Genomic DNA, 17,679 nt, shown 5'->3' with positions numbered 1-17,679 from the left:
CCCAACAGGAGGTAATTGAATCACGGGGATGGTTTCCATCATACTGTTCTGGTGGTAGTGAAATAAGTCTCATGAGATCTGACGGTTTGATAAGGGAAACCCTTTTCACTTGGTTCTCATTCTCTCTCTTGTCTGCTGCCATGTAAGATGTGCCTTTTGCCTTCCATCCTGATTGTGAGGCCTCCCCAGTCATGTGGAACTGTGAGTCCATTAAACTTCTTTTTCCTTCTAAATTACCCTGTCTTGGGTATATCTTTATCAGCAGCGTCAAAGTGGGCTAATCCACAAGCACTCTCTGCTGATTGGCCAGAAGAGGTCACCTGACCCATGGGTCAGCCAATGACTTCCAGCAGTGCCTGGGGACCAGGGGTGGGGGTGGGAAAGAATTTTCAGTTTGGGAGTTCAGCTGAAAAATCCTGAGAGATCAAGGCTGAGGAGAGAAGATTCTAGACAGGTCGGGTGATAAGGAGGTCAGGTGGCCACGACGGGCGTTGAGGAAGTCAGACCTCAAGTGAGAAGAGAGTGGGGCAGTGTTTCAGTTGGCTCAGGCTGCTATAATAAAATGCCTCACCCCGGGCAATTTATAAACAACAGGAATTTATTGCTTACAGTTTCAGGGTCTGGGAAGGCCAAGATCAAGGTGCCAGCAGAGTCAGTGTCTGATGAGGGGTTGGTCTCGGCTTTAACGATGGCACTTTGTTACTGCATCCTCACATGGCGGACAGGCAAGTGGGACTAACAGAACCCCTCAAATCCTTTCATGAGAGCACTAATCCCACTGGCCCTCTTGACTCCATCCCCTCCAAAAGGCCACACCTCTTCATACCACTGCACTGGGGATTACGGTTTTTTCTTGGTTTTTGTTTTGAGATGGAGTCTCACTGTGTCACCAAGGCTGGAGTGAGTGCAGTGGCGCTGTCTCAGCACACTGCAACCTCTGTCTCCTGAGCTCAAATGATCCTCCCTCCCCGGCCTCTGGAGCAGCTGGGACCACAGAAATGCACCACCATGCCTGGCTATGTTTTTGTATTTTTGGTAGAGACAGGGTTTCACCGTGTTACCCAGGCTGGTCTTGAACTCCTGAACTCAAGTGATCCGCCCACCTCAGCCTCCCAAAGTGCTGGGATTACAGTCGTGAGCCACTGCGCCCAGTTGGGATTATGTGTTGATATGAATTTTGTTGGGACTCAAACATTCAAACCACGGCAAGTAGCCATGATGGAAGGTAACTCAAGGCAGATGCCCCGAGCCCAGGAAAGAGTGGAGAGAGTGGCCTGGGCCAGGCTAGACTACCGAGCCCCACTCCCATCTACCCACCTCTTCTTGGCACACCAAGGGTTCCCCAAAGCAACTCCTTGTCATCTACTCCTGGCCATCAAAAGACCTGGCCTGAACTCATCCCCACGCCAGGTCCATCCCCCAAAACTGACTCATGCAGGTGACGTCTGGAAGCAAGCAGGTCAAACAAGACACTTAAGGAATACAGAGAGCAGCAGGCTAGTGTCCCTAGCATGCACCCACCCCCACGTGTCCAAGCCCCACGTGAGGCTGTGCACTAAATCCCACCTCCCCACCAGCTCCCATAGTGTGAGGTTTCATCCACATAGTCGCTGCCTTCTGCAGCTTTGTGACTCCTGTTTCCAAGAGTCATAGCTTCCAACTTGGGGGTGAGCTTCGAGGAGCTGCGAGTGATGGGCTGACCAATGTCTTGAGGAAAGTGACTTCTGGATTGTGTGTCTGTGGGACGAGGACCTGGGGAAGAGAAGATGGGGGGTCAGCTTAATGGGCATGTGGCCTGGGCGTTTCCACAGGGACCCGCTCTTGGAAGGATTTCAAGCTCAGCTTGAGCCTTTGTTGTTACTTTCTAGATTTGTACTAAGTCTTGAACAGGGAGCCCCACCTTTTCACTGTGCATTGGGCCCCCAGATCATGTAGCCAGTCCTGTCCTAGTTTCACAGCAGTGAAATGGAGGAGCAGAAATGATACTAGAAAGCCCCCATCCCAGGGCTCTCCCAGTCCTCCCAGGGGCCCCAAAGGACGACTCTCCATGCCCTGGCACTGACAGTCTCTGATCAGCAATTTCCTCGAACAAAACAAAACAAAACAAAACAAAAACATTCCAGGCCTTACACCTCTCAGGATAAGGTCCTGCCTGCCACTCGAGGAGGAAGTGACAGGCAGACCTCATTTTATCGCACTTTGCCTTATTGTACTTTGGTTTATTACACTTCATAGATAATGCATTTGCTTTTCCACAAGTTGAAGGTTTGTGGCACCCTGCATGAAGCAAGTCTATCAGTGCCAATTTTTCCAGCAGCATATGCTCACTTCCTGTCTCTGTGTCATATTTTGGTAATCCTCACAATATTTCACACTTTTTCATTTTGATTATATGTGTTATGGTGGTCTGTGATCGGTGGTCTTTGATGTTGTTATTATAATTGCTTTGCTTTGGGGTGCCACAAATATCACCTGTATAAGATGATGAAGTTAATTAATAAATCTATGTGTTCTGACCTGTCACTGCTCAGCCGTCTCCTCCTCTCTCTCCCTCTCCGCAGGCCTCCCTATTCAGTGAGACGCAACAATATTGAAATTAGGAAAATTCATAACCCTACAATGGGCCAGTCGCCATGGCTCATGCCTGGAATCCCAACACTTTGGGAGGCCGAGGCGGGCGAATCACCTGAGGTTGGGAGTTCGAGACCAGCCTGACCAACATGGAGAAACTCGTCTCTACTAAAAATACAAAATTAGCCAGGTGTGGTGGTGCAGGCCTGTAATCTCAGCTACCCAGGAGGCTGAGGCAAAAGAATCGCTTGAACCTGGGAGGTGGAGGTTGCAGTAAGCCAAGATTGCGCCATTGCACTCCAGCCTAGACAACAAGAGCGAAACTCCATCTTGATTAAATAAAAATAAAAAAAGAACCCCAAATGACCTCTATGTGCTAAAGTGAAAGGAAGAGTTGCATGTCTCTCACTTTAAATCAAAAGCTAGAAAAGATTAAGCTTGGTGAGGGAGGCAGGTCCAAAGCTAAGACAAGTTGAAAGCTAGGTCAAAAGTTAATCAAATTGTGAAGGCAGAGGAAAAGTTCTTGAAGGACATTAAAAGTGCTACTTCAGCAAACACATGAGTGATGAGAAAGTGAACCAGCCTTGCAGCTGGTGTGGAGAAAGTTTTATTGGTCTGGATAGAGGATTGACCAGCCACAATAGTCTCTTAAGCCTAAACCTCATCCAAGGCAAGGCCCTTGCTCTATTCAATTCTAAAGGCTGAGAGAAGTGAGGAAGCTGCAGAAGAAAAGTTGGAAGTAAGCAGAGGTTGGTTCATGAGGTTTAAGGAAAGAAGCCATCCCCATAATGTGAGAGGACAAGGTGAAGCAGCAAGTGCTAATGGAGAAGCTGCAGCAGGTTACCCGGAAGCTTTAGCTAAGATCGTCGATGAGCACGACTACACGACACAGCAGGTTCTCAATGTAGACGAAACAGCCTTCTATTGAGAAAAGATGTCATCTAGAACTTTCATAGCTCGAGAGGAGATGTCAGTGCCTGGCTTCAAAGCTTCAAAGGGGGCAGGCTTTCTTGTTGGGGACTAATGTGGCTGGTGACTTTCAGCTCAAGCCTCTCCTCAATTACCATTTTGGAAATTCTAGGGCCCTTAAGAACGACGCTCAATCAACTCTGCCTGTGTTCTATGAATGAAGCAACAAAGGTAGATGACAGCACCTCTGTTTATAGCATGGTTTACTGAATATTTTAAGCCTAGCATTGAGACTTACTGCTCAGAAAAAAATGTTCCTTTGAACATTTTACTGCTCATCGTCCATACCACAGGAGCTGGGTGTTCAGGATCCTGGGCTGAGGGCCAAAAAAAAAAAAAAAAGTTTTTTTTTTTCTGCTCGTTGACAATGCACCTGTTCATCCAAGGGCTCTGATGGAGATGTAAAAAAGAGTTAATGTTGTTTTCATGCCTGCTAGCACAGCATCCATTCTGCAGCCCACGGATTAAGGAATAACTTCAACATTCATTTCTTATTCTTCAATAAATACATTTTATAAAGGCGTAAGTGTAATATAGAGTGATTCCTCAGATGGATCTGGGCAAAGTAAGTTGAAAATTGTCTGGAAAAAATCATCACTCTAAATGCCATTAAGAACACTTGTGATTCACGGGAGAAGGTCAAAATAACAACATTCACAGGAGTCTGGAAGAAGTTGATTCCAGCTTTCGTGAATGACTTTGAGGGGTTCAAGACTTCAGTGAAGACAGCAACTGCAGATGTGGTGGAAATAGGAGGAAAACTCGAATTAGAAATGGAATATGGAGATGGGACTGAATTGCCGCAATCTCATGAGAAAGCTTGAACAGATGAGTTGCTTCTTATGGATGAGCAAAGAAAGTGGTTTCTTTTTTTCTTTTTTTTTTTGAGACGGAGTCTCGCTCTGTCGCCCAGGCTGGAGTGCAGTGGCCAGATCTCAGCTCACTGCCAGCTCCGCCTCCCGGGTTTACGCCATTCTCCTGCCTCAGCCTCCCGAGTAGCTGGGATTACAGGCGCCCACCACCTCTCCCGACTAGTTTTTTTGTATTTTTTTAGTAGAGACGGGGTTTCACCGTGTTCGCCAGGATGGTCTCGATCTCCTGACCTCGTGATCCGCCCGTCTCGGCCTCCCAAAGTGCTGGGATTACAGGCTTGAGCCACCGCGCCCGGCCGAAAGTGGTTTCTTGAGATGGAATCTATTACTGGTGAAGATACTGCGAACATTGTTGAAATGACAACAAAGGATTTAGACTGTTATATAAACCTAGTTGGTAAAGCAGTAGCAGGGCTGGGGAGGCTTGGTTCCAATTTTGAAAGAAGTTCTAGTATGAGTAAAATGCCATCAAACAGCATTGCATGCTCCAGAGAAAGCTTTCGTGAAAGGAAGAGTCCATTGCTGCAGCGGACTTCATTGTTGCCTTATTTTAAGAAATTGCCACAGCTGCCTCAACCTTCAGTAACTGCCACCCTGATCAGTCAGCAGCCATCAACATCGAGGCAAGACCTCCACCAGCATAGAGAAGATGACTGGCAGAAGACAGATGATGTTTAGCACTTTTAGCAATGAGGTATTTTAACATTAAGGTATATACATTGTTGTTTAGATACAATGTGATTGAGTGCACACCTAATTGACTACAGCCTTGTGTGACTATAACTTGTATGTGCACTGGGAAATCAAAAATTTGCATGACTTGCTTTATTGGGGTGGTCTGGAGCTGACCCATAGTATCTCTGAGCTATGCCTATAGATGTCTCTTGGCTACAAGGAGAGGTGGGTGGGTCAGGGCAAGGGGTAAGGATGTCATCAGCTCCTCTGCTGGAACCTCAGGGAAGAATGTCAGGATGTTGCAGGACAAATTTGGGCATGTGGCCATTTCTTTAACAACACAGAGCTGTGTTCTTTCCAGAAAAGGGAGTCTTCAATCGTCTGGCTTGAGACCCACAGGGCTCTGCAGACGGCCTGTGCTGTGGGGTCCTAAGCCTGATGGGGGATGGAGGGCTGGTGGCACACGCTCTCCTGGGGGTCCCCAGTGGCCTTGGAGGTTTCTGAGACTCCCTTTGCTGCTAGAAGGGAGTCCATGTTCCCAGATGCTCATGGCCTGCACTACTGGCCTGTGCTCCTGGCCCCCGTTCTGCAGGTGTCACATGGGGCACCCAGGGGTCCTGGAGGGAGAGTTTGAAGGCAAGGCACATGGGGCCAGAGTCTCTTCAGTGTGCCGGGACAGCAAGGACATGGCCTTTGGGGTGAGAAGACCCTCTGCACTTCCAGGACAGGCGTCCCCTGGGCCTTCAGGCACTGGAGGGTGGATGCTGGCCAATCCTCCAGATTCTGCGAATCCATGTTTTCTACCCACTGGTGGGATTGGGTGTGACCCCTTATTCCAGATCCCAAAAGGGCAGGAGTGGAAATCCTCCTTCTAATTCTTTCTTCATATGGGAGGCATGAATTTCATCCTGCCCCTCTCCTGCTCAAGGCCCCTGTGGCTCCCAATTGCCTTAGCATCGACTGCCGCCTGGAGCTAGACCCTGGCTCTGCTCTCCACACTCAGGTCACCCTCAGACCCCTGTGGGCTCCCATACTGTCATGTCCTCACCTCCAGCCATTGTCCACCCTGTTCCACCCACCAGGTACACCTGCTTTGTATGGATCCACCTTGCATGGACCTGCCCTACTCTCCAGCTGCCCCTACCCCAGGCCCCGAGCTCCCTTCTGCAGAGTTGGGATCCTCAGGCTCTGCAACCAGCCTGTGCAGCTTCCAGGGACAGAACTGTGGCTGGGAAGGTGAACCGCGCTGGTTTCCCCTCTCCCCTCTTCCTGTTGGCAGCGGAGCCCCTCCCCTGAGTCTCTGCTGAGCTTAGGCTGCCTTGACACAGGCAGCACCTCCCAGATCCCCCGTGGCTAAGTGCTGGCCCTCAGAACAGCACAGATGCGGTGGGTGGGCTTGGTCAAAGACAACAGCGGCTCTCTGTACCCTGTCTTGCCCCTCTGCTTGCTGGTGCCAAGTTCAACCCCACAGATGAGGATGGAGCCCCAGGGATAACTCATCACTGAGGTAAAAGAATCCCTTGTCTGCTACCCTCACACAGACATGAGACCTGGGCTTTGGGCAGGGGGGGGCACAATGTGTGGCATCTCCACTGCGGCAGGTCAGCCTGTGCCCTGACGCAGAACCTTATTTGCATGGCAACCCAGCACCTTTCTGGGCCCAAAACAATCATGACAGCAATAACACTCCTATCTCCTGAATGCTGGCAGGGCTGGTGCAGGGCTGAGCTCCGCCTTCAGATTTTATCTCAGCCTTGCAACCACTGTAGGGGTTGCTTCAGGCTATTCTTACCATCCCACTTTCCAGCTAAGGAGACAGAGGCTCCCGGTTGAGGTGACTTGGGTGGGCCCCTCCACTAGGGGGACGGAGCCTCGAGCTCTGACGGTAGAGCTGCTGCTCCTTGCTGTGGGTGAGCATTGCCTCCAGACTCTGGGAAACCAGAGATTAGTGAATGATCGATGAGAATGAATGAATGAATGAATGGAAGGTGGCGAGAGAAAGAGAACACACAGGGGTCCACTCTGTCCCCCAGCTCACCTGCGTCCTCCCCTGTCTTCCCATCTCCAGACCCTGCGACTCCTCCTGGTCCAGCCACCCCTGGGCTGATAGACATTTTGTTGCTGTTGCCGATGGTGGCATACTCGAGAAAGCATGATTTCATGTGGATTCTCTGGGCGGCATCCCCCTTGGGGTGAGTTCTTGGACTGGGCATTCTTGCTTCAAACAACGCTTCTGGGCCGGCAGCAGTGGCAGAGACTGTGGGTCAAAGGGAGAGAGGCCTGGAGCCAGGAGCAGCTGGATAGTGGCCCGGAGCCCTGACCCCCAGACTGGCTCACCCTCCTCCCCAGACCTCCCACCAGCGGCCCACACCATCCCAGGCGCACAGCCTGTGCCTGCCCACCACACCTCCACACGTGCTGTTGGGCTGCCTGGGAAGCGTCTTTCCGCCAGCTGGTGAGTCTGCCCCACTGATCCCGCCCAGCTGATCTGGACGCCAGTGTCTTCTGGGATTCAGCTCCTCTCTCCTCTGCTGCCTGCTTCCCACTGCACTGGAACACTGGCCCCCACTTTTGGTTGAAATCTTATGGGGGCTCCCAGCCTGGCCCCAGCCCCTGTCATCTGGCTCTGCCCTTTCCCACCCAAACTTCTGAAGAACCATCCACACTGAGTCTCACCTCCTCCACTCCCCAGACCCCTTCTGCTCCCTGGCTCCCAGAAACCACCCCCGCAAGGTGACCACGACCCCTCTCGCTGAACCCCACAGATGCTTCCCTGGGCTCACCAGCCTGGCCCCTCTCTGGTGACTCCTTTCCCGGGGCCTCTGCTTTCCTCCTCCCTCGCTGGCTTCCCTGCTGGTTCTTCTCCCCCAGCCCATCTCTGCATTCCCACTGTGGGGGAGGCCTTTGCCCGGGGCCCTCTGGTCACTGCAGCCACAGCACCTAGTGGGGCACCTGTCTTCCATCCTCCCTAAACACCGTTCCTCCCAAACATCACCCTACTCCAGCTGGCCCAGCCTCTGCTTCTCTGCCCATTTTACAAATGAGGAACTGAGGTTTCCTGCCATGGGTTGTAGGGGATGGGGATCCAGAGTGCTAGCTTTATTTTATTTATTTATTTATTGAGATGGAGTCTCACTCTGTCACTCAGACTGGAGTGCAGTGGTGCGAGCTCCATTCACTGCAACCTCCGCCTCCCGGGTTAAAGCAATTCTCCTACCTCAGCCTTCTGAGTGGCTGGGATTACAGGCACATGCCGCCATGCCCGGTTCATTTATTTTGTTGTTGTTGGTATTTTTGGTCGAGACGTGGTTTCACCATATTGGTCAGGTTGGTCTCGAACTCCTCACCTCAGGTGATCCACCCACTTTGGCTTCCCAAAGTGCTAAGATTACAGGTGTGAGCCACTGTGCCCAGCCTAGAGTGCTAGCTTTAAAAGCCCCACCTGCTCTACTGTGGTTCAGCTGCCTGGTGGAAGGAAAGGAATTTCCCATCATGCTTCTCTCCCCACAAAGATTCTGGCTCCAGTTCCTTCCAGTGAGGACCCACGGGGTGACAGGGGTGGGTCTGGCCTCTAGATCCCCAGTTACCTGGAGGGCTGCCAGGGGGGATGTGGGCAGGGCCCTCGGACGGGACGCTGTGAAGCCTCATCTCATTGCTGTGTCCCAGCTGCACCCATCTGAGCATGGACCGCTCCATGTGGATGTCCTGGGGCTCCCAGGGATCATTCAGGGTCCCCTGAGTTGAGGAATGACCTGGTGCCATTGAAGGGAGGTGGCGGGGACCAGTAGAACCTGGCAGGGGACAGTGGCACAGCCTCACCAGAGATTACTGCAGCCTTCTTCCCTCCCCTCACCACCACGCACAGTCCTGTCCTCTGAATTCTTCCTAGACACCATCAAACTGGGGGCCAAAGACTTCAGGCTCTGGCTTAGACAGCAAGAGTACCTGGCAGAATAGCTCATTTGGGGGCTCCCTGGGTTCTCAGGACCGGGGCTGGTGCCTGGGTGTTGCAGGGACACTCACAAACCCAAACAATGAGCTCCTCCTTCTGATTCCCAGTCATTCCCGAGCCTTCTGACCTCATAGGGACAAAGTCTCCTTTGGTGCTAACACCAAAGGCTCAGAGCCTCCCGCAGTGTTTTAACTGCCAGGGACAACATTTATTTTTATGGTGATTTTAATGGTTTTCACTTAAAATAATACTATAAAATTGTTTTAAAATAAAATTTTAAAAATGTGCACTACTCAACATTAATTAAATAATCAGACATGGGTATGGCCAGAATTGGGAAGGTGGGGCTCAGAGGATTAAAGCTGGGGAAACTATGATCTAGATTCTAGAACAAAGTTCCTCATTTCACAATTGGGGAAACTGAGGCTGACAGTGGGGAAAGGTTCTCCCAAGGTTACAGGGAGTGTCCCGACTTTGGGCCTGAAGCTGTCACTCACAGGTGACAAGGCTGGGCTGACAGGTGGCTCTGTTCCGTCTTGCCACAGTACCCAGCACAGGGTAAGGGCTCAAAGTGCAACACCGCATTTCATCCAAACTAGGATGGCACAGGTGGTGAGATGCACCCCAGTTTCCAGCCTGTTAAAATGTGGGGGAAAGTTGCATGTCTCAGAACAAATACTGTACTATGATCACCTCCCCTGTGGCATTCCGCGGAGGGAGAGGAAATTGAGTTGTTTCTCATGAAAAACACCAGACCCCATTGAAAATGAGGCACAAGGTCAGGTGCAACACAGAGATACCCCATCTTAATTTTAAAATTTTATTAAAAGATAAAAATTAAATTAAATTGTAAAACGACGTAGAAGGTATCAGAATACAGGAAAATCAGGAGAGCTTTGATCCGGGCATCCTCATTCTCAGGATGGCCATAAAGGTGGACCGTGGGGATCTGGAAGCAACTCTTTCCCCTTGAAGGGCTGAATTCCCCCACTCCCCATCCCTACCCTTTGCCCCCACCCAGTGGATCAGGTGGCCCCCCACCGAGGTCCCCTCCCCGGGCTCTCTCGGGTGACTCACCATCCTCCCCGGAGGCTGTCTGTCTTGTAATGATGTTCCCGTGTCCAATCTGGATGGCTTCGGAGTTTGCAATGGAAATCTGGCCGTTCGGTCCATTCTGGCAGATCATGTTGATTGGATTGTGCTGGTAAATAATTGAGGCCGACTCTGCTCTTCTTCCAGAATCTTCTGCAAAATAATATTCAACTCGATCCCTTCACCCCTCTCTGTGGGTCAGGGGTTCCCAATACCAGTCAGCAGCACCAAATTCTCCTGGGGAGCTTGTTAAAATACCCTGGGTGTTCCGAGTCAGTAGGGCCAAGTGGGAGGCCAGAGCTGAGTGTTTAACAGACACCACAGGTACCTCAGAGGGAGCCTCGCTTGAAAATAGCCCTGTGAGTCACTCTACCTGTGTCCTTTGCTGCCCCCTGGCTGGGCTGCCATGATTGCTGACTGGGAGGACTGCAGGGGCCCCACACTGCTCTCCCTGGGGGGCAGCCACAGCCCGGACCCCCGAGCACCTGCACCATTGCCCTTCTCCCTTGAGTAGTGGCTGAGAGACAGCAGCCCATTGGCCAGATCCGTTGTGCTTCACGCCCATGATATTTTAAATATTTGAATTTGTCACTAGTGTTTAAAATCTGGCGGCTGTCACGCATTATTCCTTCCTCACAGCAGCCCTAGCATGCTGAGACCCCCTTGGACACCCATCGTGAGTAGCAGAGTCAGCCCTATAGCGGTCGAGGCAGGCACCTGCCCAGACTGTGCAGGGCCCATCACCACCCTCTGGGGTCTCGGCTCCTGTGCCTTTGTGGGCCCTTCCCCCATACACAAATATTTAAATTACATTGTATGTCAAGGATAACCCAGGCTGGATTTTTAAATTTAATTTAATTTAATTTTTTTTTTTTTGAGATAGAGTTTCACTTTTGTTGCCCAGGCTGGGGTGCAGTGGTGTGATCTCAGCTCACTGCAACCTCTGCCTCCCAGGTTCCAGCTATTCTCCTACCTCAGCCTCCCGAGTAGCTGGGATTACAGGCGCCCGCCACCACGCCTGGCTAATTTTTGTTTTTTTGATAGAGACAGGGTTTTGCCATGTTGGCCAGGCTGACCTCAGGTGATCCGTCTGCCTCAGCCTCCCAAAGTGCTAGGATTACTGGCATGAGCGACCGCGCCTGGTCCATTTTTAGATATTCATTATTATTATAGTATTCATTTCTTCTGATTTTAAATGAAATTAAAATTAAAACATTTTCAAGGACCCCTAAGAGTGCCATGGGCCTGTTGGATCTTGGCCCTGCGCCTAATAGATCTCACAAGGAAGACGACCCTGGGGCTCCACCCAGTAGGGGTCTGAGCTTAGTCTTGCCTTCTCTTCTGCCAACTTTAAAACCCCAACTTGGGCAAAGTGCTCAAAGAAAGCTATTCCCAAACTCAGACTAATACCTGCACCCCAGAGCTGAGAACATTCGGAATGGGCCACCTCCATCCCATTCGCTGGCCTTCTGCAACTGCAGCCCTTGGGCCACGCCTCCAGGAAGCTGTTCCTGGTTAATCCTGCCAGCACACCCCTTCTTCCTGGAAGCCCTTGCAGTGAACTGTCAGTAGGACCTCCAGAAGCTTCTGGCAGTTTCTGGTGAGCTGCTCAGCAGAGCACCCAGCAAAGACCAAGCGCTAGTGTCATGGTTTCCCTCTGCAGCCCAGGTGCAGGCAGCGGGGGGCCTACCTGGGCGGTAAATCGTCCACACTTTGGACTGCTCATCCACGTCCAGAAGGTGCCTGCTCTTCATCCTGTACAAGTCTCGGTTCACATCTTTTGCTGTCCTCATTCCCAGTGCCTGGGCGATGACCAGGGCCCTCTGGGGACCATTGTCTTTGAGAAACCTGTAGATGTCTTCCTCTGGGAGGCAGAAGGGCCAGGTGGTTAGGGAGGAGTCCTAGTATTTGCATCTGCCCCACCGCTTCCTAGCTGTGTGGCCCTGGACCCAGCCCCTCGAGGCCTGGTTTCCTCATCTGTAAAATGGGCACCACGATAACGGGGTCATGATGACGCACCGCAGAGGTGCCCTGAGGGTGGGAGACGTGCACACAGTGCTCTGCATGGTGAGGGTCAGCTATTGTCTGACTGGAGAATCACAGATTCTCCCGCTGTGAGGGCTGGGTCTTGGCTCTGAACACTGTTTGGGAGCCACCTGGTGGGTGGGGCAGGGCCCCTGAACACTGGTGAGATCTTGTACCCTCAAGGAGGGCCTGGGGTTCCTGAGGAGTGGGATCCTGTGTCCCAAGAGCTGAAGGGGCATGCAATGACTTACCCCGTTGTTGGCTGAACTGAGGGTTAGGGGTCTCTGGAATTGTAGCTGCATATTGCTGGGGCCTCTCGGCTGGAGAAAGAAAGACGGGTCAGAGGGTTGGGGGACAGAAGACAGCACCAGGCCTCCACCCCACAAAGGTGGGCAGCACCCTAGGGCTGAGTTGCAATGCTGGTAGTTGCATACTCAGACTCCAGAGTTAAACACACTTGACGTCAAGTCCTGCCTGTGCCCTGGCAGCTGTGGCTTCCTGCTGATTTACTTCTCCGGGGCTCAACCTCCTTTGCCTCCTGGGGTTGTGAGGGCTGAGTGAACCCTGAAACAGTGCCCAGCTAATCTTAAGTGCATGATAAATGGCAGCTCTTTCTGGCTGTGGGCTGTAAAGCTAGAAAAGCGGGGCTGGTGGGACTGAGTGTGTTCTGTGATTTGGACCATCGTGTCATTGCTGTTTCCATCATGACGATTTTCTATTATAATTGTTAGTGTTCTGCTGAGTACTTCCTGTGTGCAGGGCTGGGCTGAGCCTGATGCAGGGCCTCCTCTCAGCAACCCCTACCAAGCAGCCCTGCTGTCAGCTCCATCGACCGAAAAAGAAACCAAGGCACAGAGATGAAACCCATGAGCTCCCACGTGGTAGAACTCAGATTTGAACCCAGGCTCAAATCTGTGCTTGTCCATTGCCAGGATGGTCCCTGCCTGGTCAGACCCACCTCCCCAGGGTGGCAGTTACCAGGGCTGGACAGGGCCAGCTCTGCAGGACTCTCGCCTCCAGGACCAGTCTCGCCCAAGCACCAGGTGGCAGGGGCTGTGAGGCAGACTTTCAGCTCCTTTAGCATCCGGTAGAGGACTTGGTTGAGCTCCCTCTTGGGCGCTTGGCATTCCTTCACCAGCTGGGCAAGCTTCACTGAGGAGCCAGCCTCTGTCAGCACCTGCAGGATCCTCTGTTCAAGGTGGCCTGGGGGAGTGAGCGGGGGACAGAGATAGGAACTGAGTCTCCCGGGTCCCCACAGATGAGCCCAGGCTTGAGGCTCCAGGAGGCACGTGAGGCCACTTTTTGAGAGGTGTTCAGGGCAGAGGAGAGGACAAAGACCCCAGCAGATGTCCCCTAAGAGCAGCAGAGCAGCTGCCTCTGCCCAGAGAGAGGCATGCAGGTTGATCAGAAATGGCCTGGCAGCCAGAAGAGGTGCCGCCTCGCCTGTGCCCTCCCCAGGTGTGGGTGCCAGGGGGCAGTGGGGTTCCTCAGCTCTCAGGTGTCCTCAAGGCAGAGGGGAGTAGAGGGCAGAAGGACGGAGCCAGAGCGAGGCAGGGGGACCTGGGAGCACAAAGGCAAGTCCTGCCTGGGTGTACCTGATGCCCATTGCCATCCTTCCTGGGAATCGCCTCTTCTCAGCTCACCATCCTTCCATGGTGCCACTATCCATCGAAGCCAGAAACCGACCAGACATCAGAAACAGACCTTTCCCCCAATGCCCAGTTGTGGAGCCCTGGAAATGCCATTCTTGGATTTTCTGGAATTGCCCCACTCCTCTCTTCTGCCGGCACCACCCCCTTCCTCGCCACCATCTCCTGGGTGCAGAAATAGGCTCCCGGTTGGCCCGCCAGCTCCAGTCGGGTACCCTCCAGGTCGGTACCTGCCGACCACCCAGCCTGACCTGCACCTGCCCCCAACTTCCCTCCAAGTGCTGGCCTGTTTGTGCTCCCCTCAGCCCCACTCACCCCAGCCCCTTTGCACACACTGTTCCTGCTGCCAGGAACACCCTTCCCTCACATCCCAACCTGTATGATGTCTACTCAACCTCCAGGCCTCCTCACATGCCACTTCCTTGGGAAAGCCTGTCCCTGTGTTCCAGAGTGGCTGGGATGTTGCTTGTGTGTGGGTCCCATAGTGTCCCCTGCTATACTTGCATGGCTCACTTTTGTACCTTCAGCATCTAGCATAGTGCTGCGCACACAGAAGGTGCTCAGGAAATGGCAGTTGAATGTATGAGTGACTGAGTGAATGCATGAATGAATGAATGGGACCAGGAGTGGTGGCTCACACTTGTAATCCTAGCATGTCAGGAGGCTGAGATGGGAGGACCCCTAGAGGCCAAGAGTCCTAGACCAGCCTGGGCAATGTAGTGAGACCCCCCATATCTACATAAAAAGAAAAAAAATCAGGTAGGTATGATGGCACGTGCCTGTAGTCCCAGATGCTCGAGAGGCTGAAATGGGAGAATCGCTTGAGTCTAGGAGGTTGCAGCTGCAGTGAGCTATGAATGCACCACTGCACTCCAGCCTGGGCAACAGAGCAAGACCCCATCTCTGGAAAAAAAAAAAAAAAAAAAAAGGACTGAGTAACTGAGTGTCTGTCTCTAGGGACAGACATTTACTCAAAAGACCTGGGCAGCTCCTCCTTGGCCAGCTGGCAGGTGCTGCTGTTTCCTGGCCTGAGTTTAATAAGCCCTAAGCAGGACCCCAAGATATTCAAGGAGGAATTCTCCAAATGGCCCCTGCTCCTCCTGAGGCAGCTCTTAAAAATCAAAACCATTAGCTCACACAATGATTAAAAAATCAAAGCCAGCTGCTCTGCCCGGAGATGAGGCTGGGGCAGACACAGGGTATCGGCAGCACCTGCAGCCAGCAGCCTGGGAGAGCCACGGTGGGCGGGGCCCCACCTGTCACCAGGAAGCTGCTGCTTCAAGGAGCCCGCGGGCAGTGCGTGGGAGAGTCCGCGGGCGGTGCGTGGGAGAGCTCCCGAGGGCGGTGCGCGGGAGAGCTCTTCTTGGAAAGACCTGAGTTCCCCTTCCAGGACAGTGACTCAGTCCTTTGTCATCTGGGCTTTCTTCCTGTTCAGAGGGTTTCCTAGGTTTGCCCAGGGATCTTCGGTCGCAGCACTTGTAGGGGAGGGAAAAATCAGTTTGTGCCTGGCCCTGATGGCTACAATGCTGACAGGCTGCCATGTGCAGGTGAAGAGCAATTAGAAGACCTGGGAATTCCCACTCCTGCGCCTACCAAACTCCCCCACCAGCAGCCAGCAGCATCCCCGTGCACCTGACTTCACACCTGGCTTCGCCTTGTCTCTGAGTTTTTTTGTTTTTGAGACAGAGATTCATTCTTGTTGCCCAGTCTACAGCTGCAGTGGTGTGATCTCGGCTCACCGCAACCTCCACCTCCCGGGTTCAAGCAATTCTCCTGCCTCAGCCTCTCAAGTAGCTGGGATTACAGGCACGCACCACTACACCCGGCTAATTTTTGTATTTTTAGTAGAGACAGGGTTTCCCCTTGTTGACCAGGCTGTTGTCGAACTCCTGACCTTAGGTGATCCCCCCAACTTGGCCCCCCAAAGTGCTGGGATTACAGGTGTGAGCCACTGCGCTCGGTTTTGATTCTGGAAGGCTGACCCTAGGGAGCCACCGCCTCTGCTCCACGGACCCAAGAGGAGATGGGGTCAGAGGTGTAGATGCAGGACAAGCCCGGGCGCTGGACTGGACTCAACCACTGAGGCCCAGGCTCCTGTGTCTGAAAATGGGAAATCGTAAAATGGAGCAGGTGTAGGTAGCAATTTGGTCACAAAAGGAAAATCAACTGGGGAGGAAGACAAAGAAAGCCAGCGAGGGCTGAGTCCGGAACCTCTGTCAGCACCTGTGAGTCCCCGAAGAGGAAGCACCTCAGGAACTCGGTGGTCAGCGCGGCTCCTGGCCACACCCTGACATTAGCCCTCCGGGGGCACAGTCTGGGTTGGTTTTTCAAAAATTTGATGGCTGATTTCCTGGGTTTGAGCTCCTATCCCTGACAACTACTAGCTCTGTGACCTTCCGCCGGCTTCAGGTTCCCCTTCTGTGAAATGTAGACAATAATAACTACTTCAGAGATTGCGGTGAGGATTAAAAACAAAACAAACCCATCCCCCAAACTGCAAAACCACACTTCACCTACAGTCCACAGCGCTTCGTGGAGACCCTAGAGAACAGCAATTGCTCGATACACTATTGGCTTTCATCGCAACTCTTCCAGGAATAAAATGAATGAAATGTTAGTTGAGGAAAGAATGCAACAAGAAGGAACAAAGGCATATGTGTACCTCATCAAAGCAAATGGCTTTGTTCTCGATATGACTGTGACATGGGTCTTCAAACGCTAGCACCAGTGCTCGCCAGCTGTGCTACCCCGAGAGTGTCATTTCACCTCTCAGGGCCTCAGTTATCTATAAAATGGGAATGACGTGGCACTTGTTCCTGCAGGCCATTGAGAAATGCTTGCAAAGCATGTTTTGCGGTGCCTGGGGCATAGTCAGCTGTCGAAGAACAGCTTTCTACTTTTTTTTTTTTTGAGACGAAGTCTTACTCTTGTCACCCAGGCTGGAGTGCAATGGCGCCATCTCAGCTCACTACAACCTCCGCCTCCCGGGTTCAAGCGATTCTCCAGTCTCAGCCTCCTGAGTAGCTGGGATCACAGGCATGTGTCACCATGCCCGGTTAATTTTTGTATTTTTGGTAGAGACGGGGTTTCACCATGTTGGCCAGGCTAGTCTCAAACTCCTGAGCTCAACCAGTCCACCCACCTTGCCTCTCAAAGTGCTGGGATTACTGGCGTGAGCCACCATGCCCAGTTGGTCTACTATTCTTTAGGTTACTGGTATTGTCATCATGATCTGGGCCAAACAAAACAGGAAGAAAGAGAAGTGGAGATCTCACCCAGGGGGCTACCGCTGGTCCTTGGAAGGAAGGAGTACTGTACCTTCTCTGCCCGGGTCAGCAGGGGCCTGGGCCATGCTGACAGCAGCTGCAAGGAGCCGGAGAGACTTGGCAGGTGGTGCAGCCTTCTGCACTGTGGCCTTGAGAGGGTGGGCTAGATCGAGGCTGGGGCTTAAGTGGCCAAGCCTGGTGCTTCTTGCAGCTCTGAACCCGCAAGGGAAGGGATGCCAACTTCCACCCGGCGAGTGTCAGCTGCTTACAGTCCGGAAACAGACGCCTAGCCAGGCCGGCCAGATTAGGTTTCAGGAGAAAAAGAAAATGAAACTTCTCTGTGTGTCTTTTGAAAGAAAAGATAATTGGAAGCTGGGTGGATGAGCAAGACAGAGTTGGGGCCCTGACTTGATGTTGACAGGGAGGAGCTATGAACTTGGCAAGACCAGAGCGTCCTCTGAAGAGGCCTTTGAGACAGAGGACTTCCCTCACCTTCCCAGTTCCAGACACAGCCCGGCTGGACCTCCACATTTTTATTTTCTGAATCAGCATCAGATAATTGAAAAAAAAAAAAAAAAAAGAGTATGCACCATCTGGAGGGGGGATGG

The 17,679-nt window shown here is 52.3% G+C and overlaps 1 protein-coding gene across 9 annotated transcripts; it reads right to left on the bottom strand.

The window, feature by feature from the left end:
* Positions 1 to 860: 860 nt before the first annotated feature.
* ZBP1 (Z-DNA binding protein 1) lies at positions 861 to 17,436 on the bottom strand. Of its 9 annotated transcripts, none has more exons than XR_001881500.1 (10): positions 17,124 to 17,366; positions 13,752 to 13,817; positions 13,135 to 13,359; positions 12,408 to 12,476; positions 11,822 to 11,995; positions 10,117 to 10,284; positions 8,675 to 8,878; positions 7,126 to 7,344; positions 3,779 to 4,272; positions 864 to 1,752 (listed from the first exon to the last, which is right to left on the bottom strand). XR_001881500.1 is itself a non-coding variant. In XM_017852161.1 (9 exons), exons 1-9 carry the CDS (start codon positions 17,155 to 17,157, stop codon positions 1,556 to 1,558), a joined length of 1,356 nt encoding a protein of 451 aa, XP_017707650.1. In that variant the 5' UTR covers positions 17,158 to 17,366; the 3' UTR covers positions 864 to 1,555. The 9 variants fall into 9 exon arrangements, 5 of the variants coding, with proteins under 5 accessions (XP_017707651.1, XP_017707650.1, XP_017707652.1 ...); XR_001881501.1 differs by having other exon boundaries at positions 1,676 to 1,752; positions 10,117 to 10,281; XR_001881502.1 differs by lacking the exon at positions 13,752 to 13,817.
* Positions 17,437 to 17,679: the final 243 nt, after the last annotated feature.

This window comes from Rhinopithecus bieti, unplaced genomic scaffold (assembly GCF_001698545.2).
Source record: "Rhinopithecus bieti isolate Rb0 unplaced genomic scaffold, ASM169854v2 scaffold_33652, whole genome shotgun sequence".
Lineage (NCBI taxonomy): Eukaryota > Metazoa > Chordata > Mammalia > Primates > Cercopithecidae > Rhinopithecus > Rhinopithecus bieti.
Note: the sequence above shows the minus strand (reverse complement) of the source record. Positions and strands in the feature narration are given on the sequence as shown.

What these genes read in the sequence shown, in the direction of transcription:
- ZBP1 (XM_017852161.1), bottom strand. Translation starts at nt 17,157, where the DNA reads ATGGCCCAGGCCCCTGCTGACCCGGGCAGAGAAG. An exon ending in GACAGCCTCCGGGGAGGATG is followed by an intron (nt 8,879 to 10,116) that starts GTGAGTCACCCG and finishes GTCCCCTGCCAG; the next exon opens with GTTCTACTGGTCCCCGCCAC. An exon ending in GAAGACAGGGGAGGACGCAG is followed by an intron (nt 1,753 to 7,125) that starts GTGAGCTGGGGG and finishes TCTCTTCCCCAG; the next exon opens with GTCCTCGTCCCACAGACACA.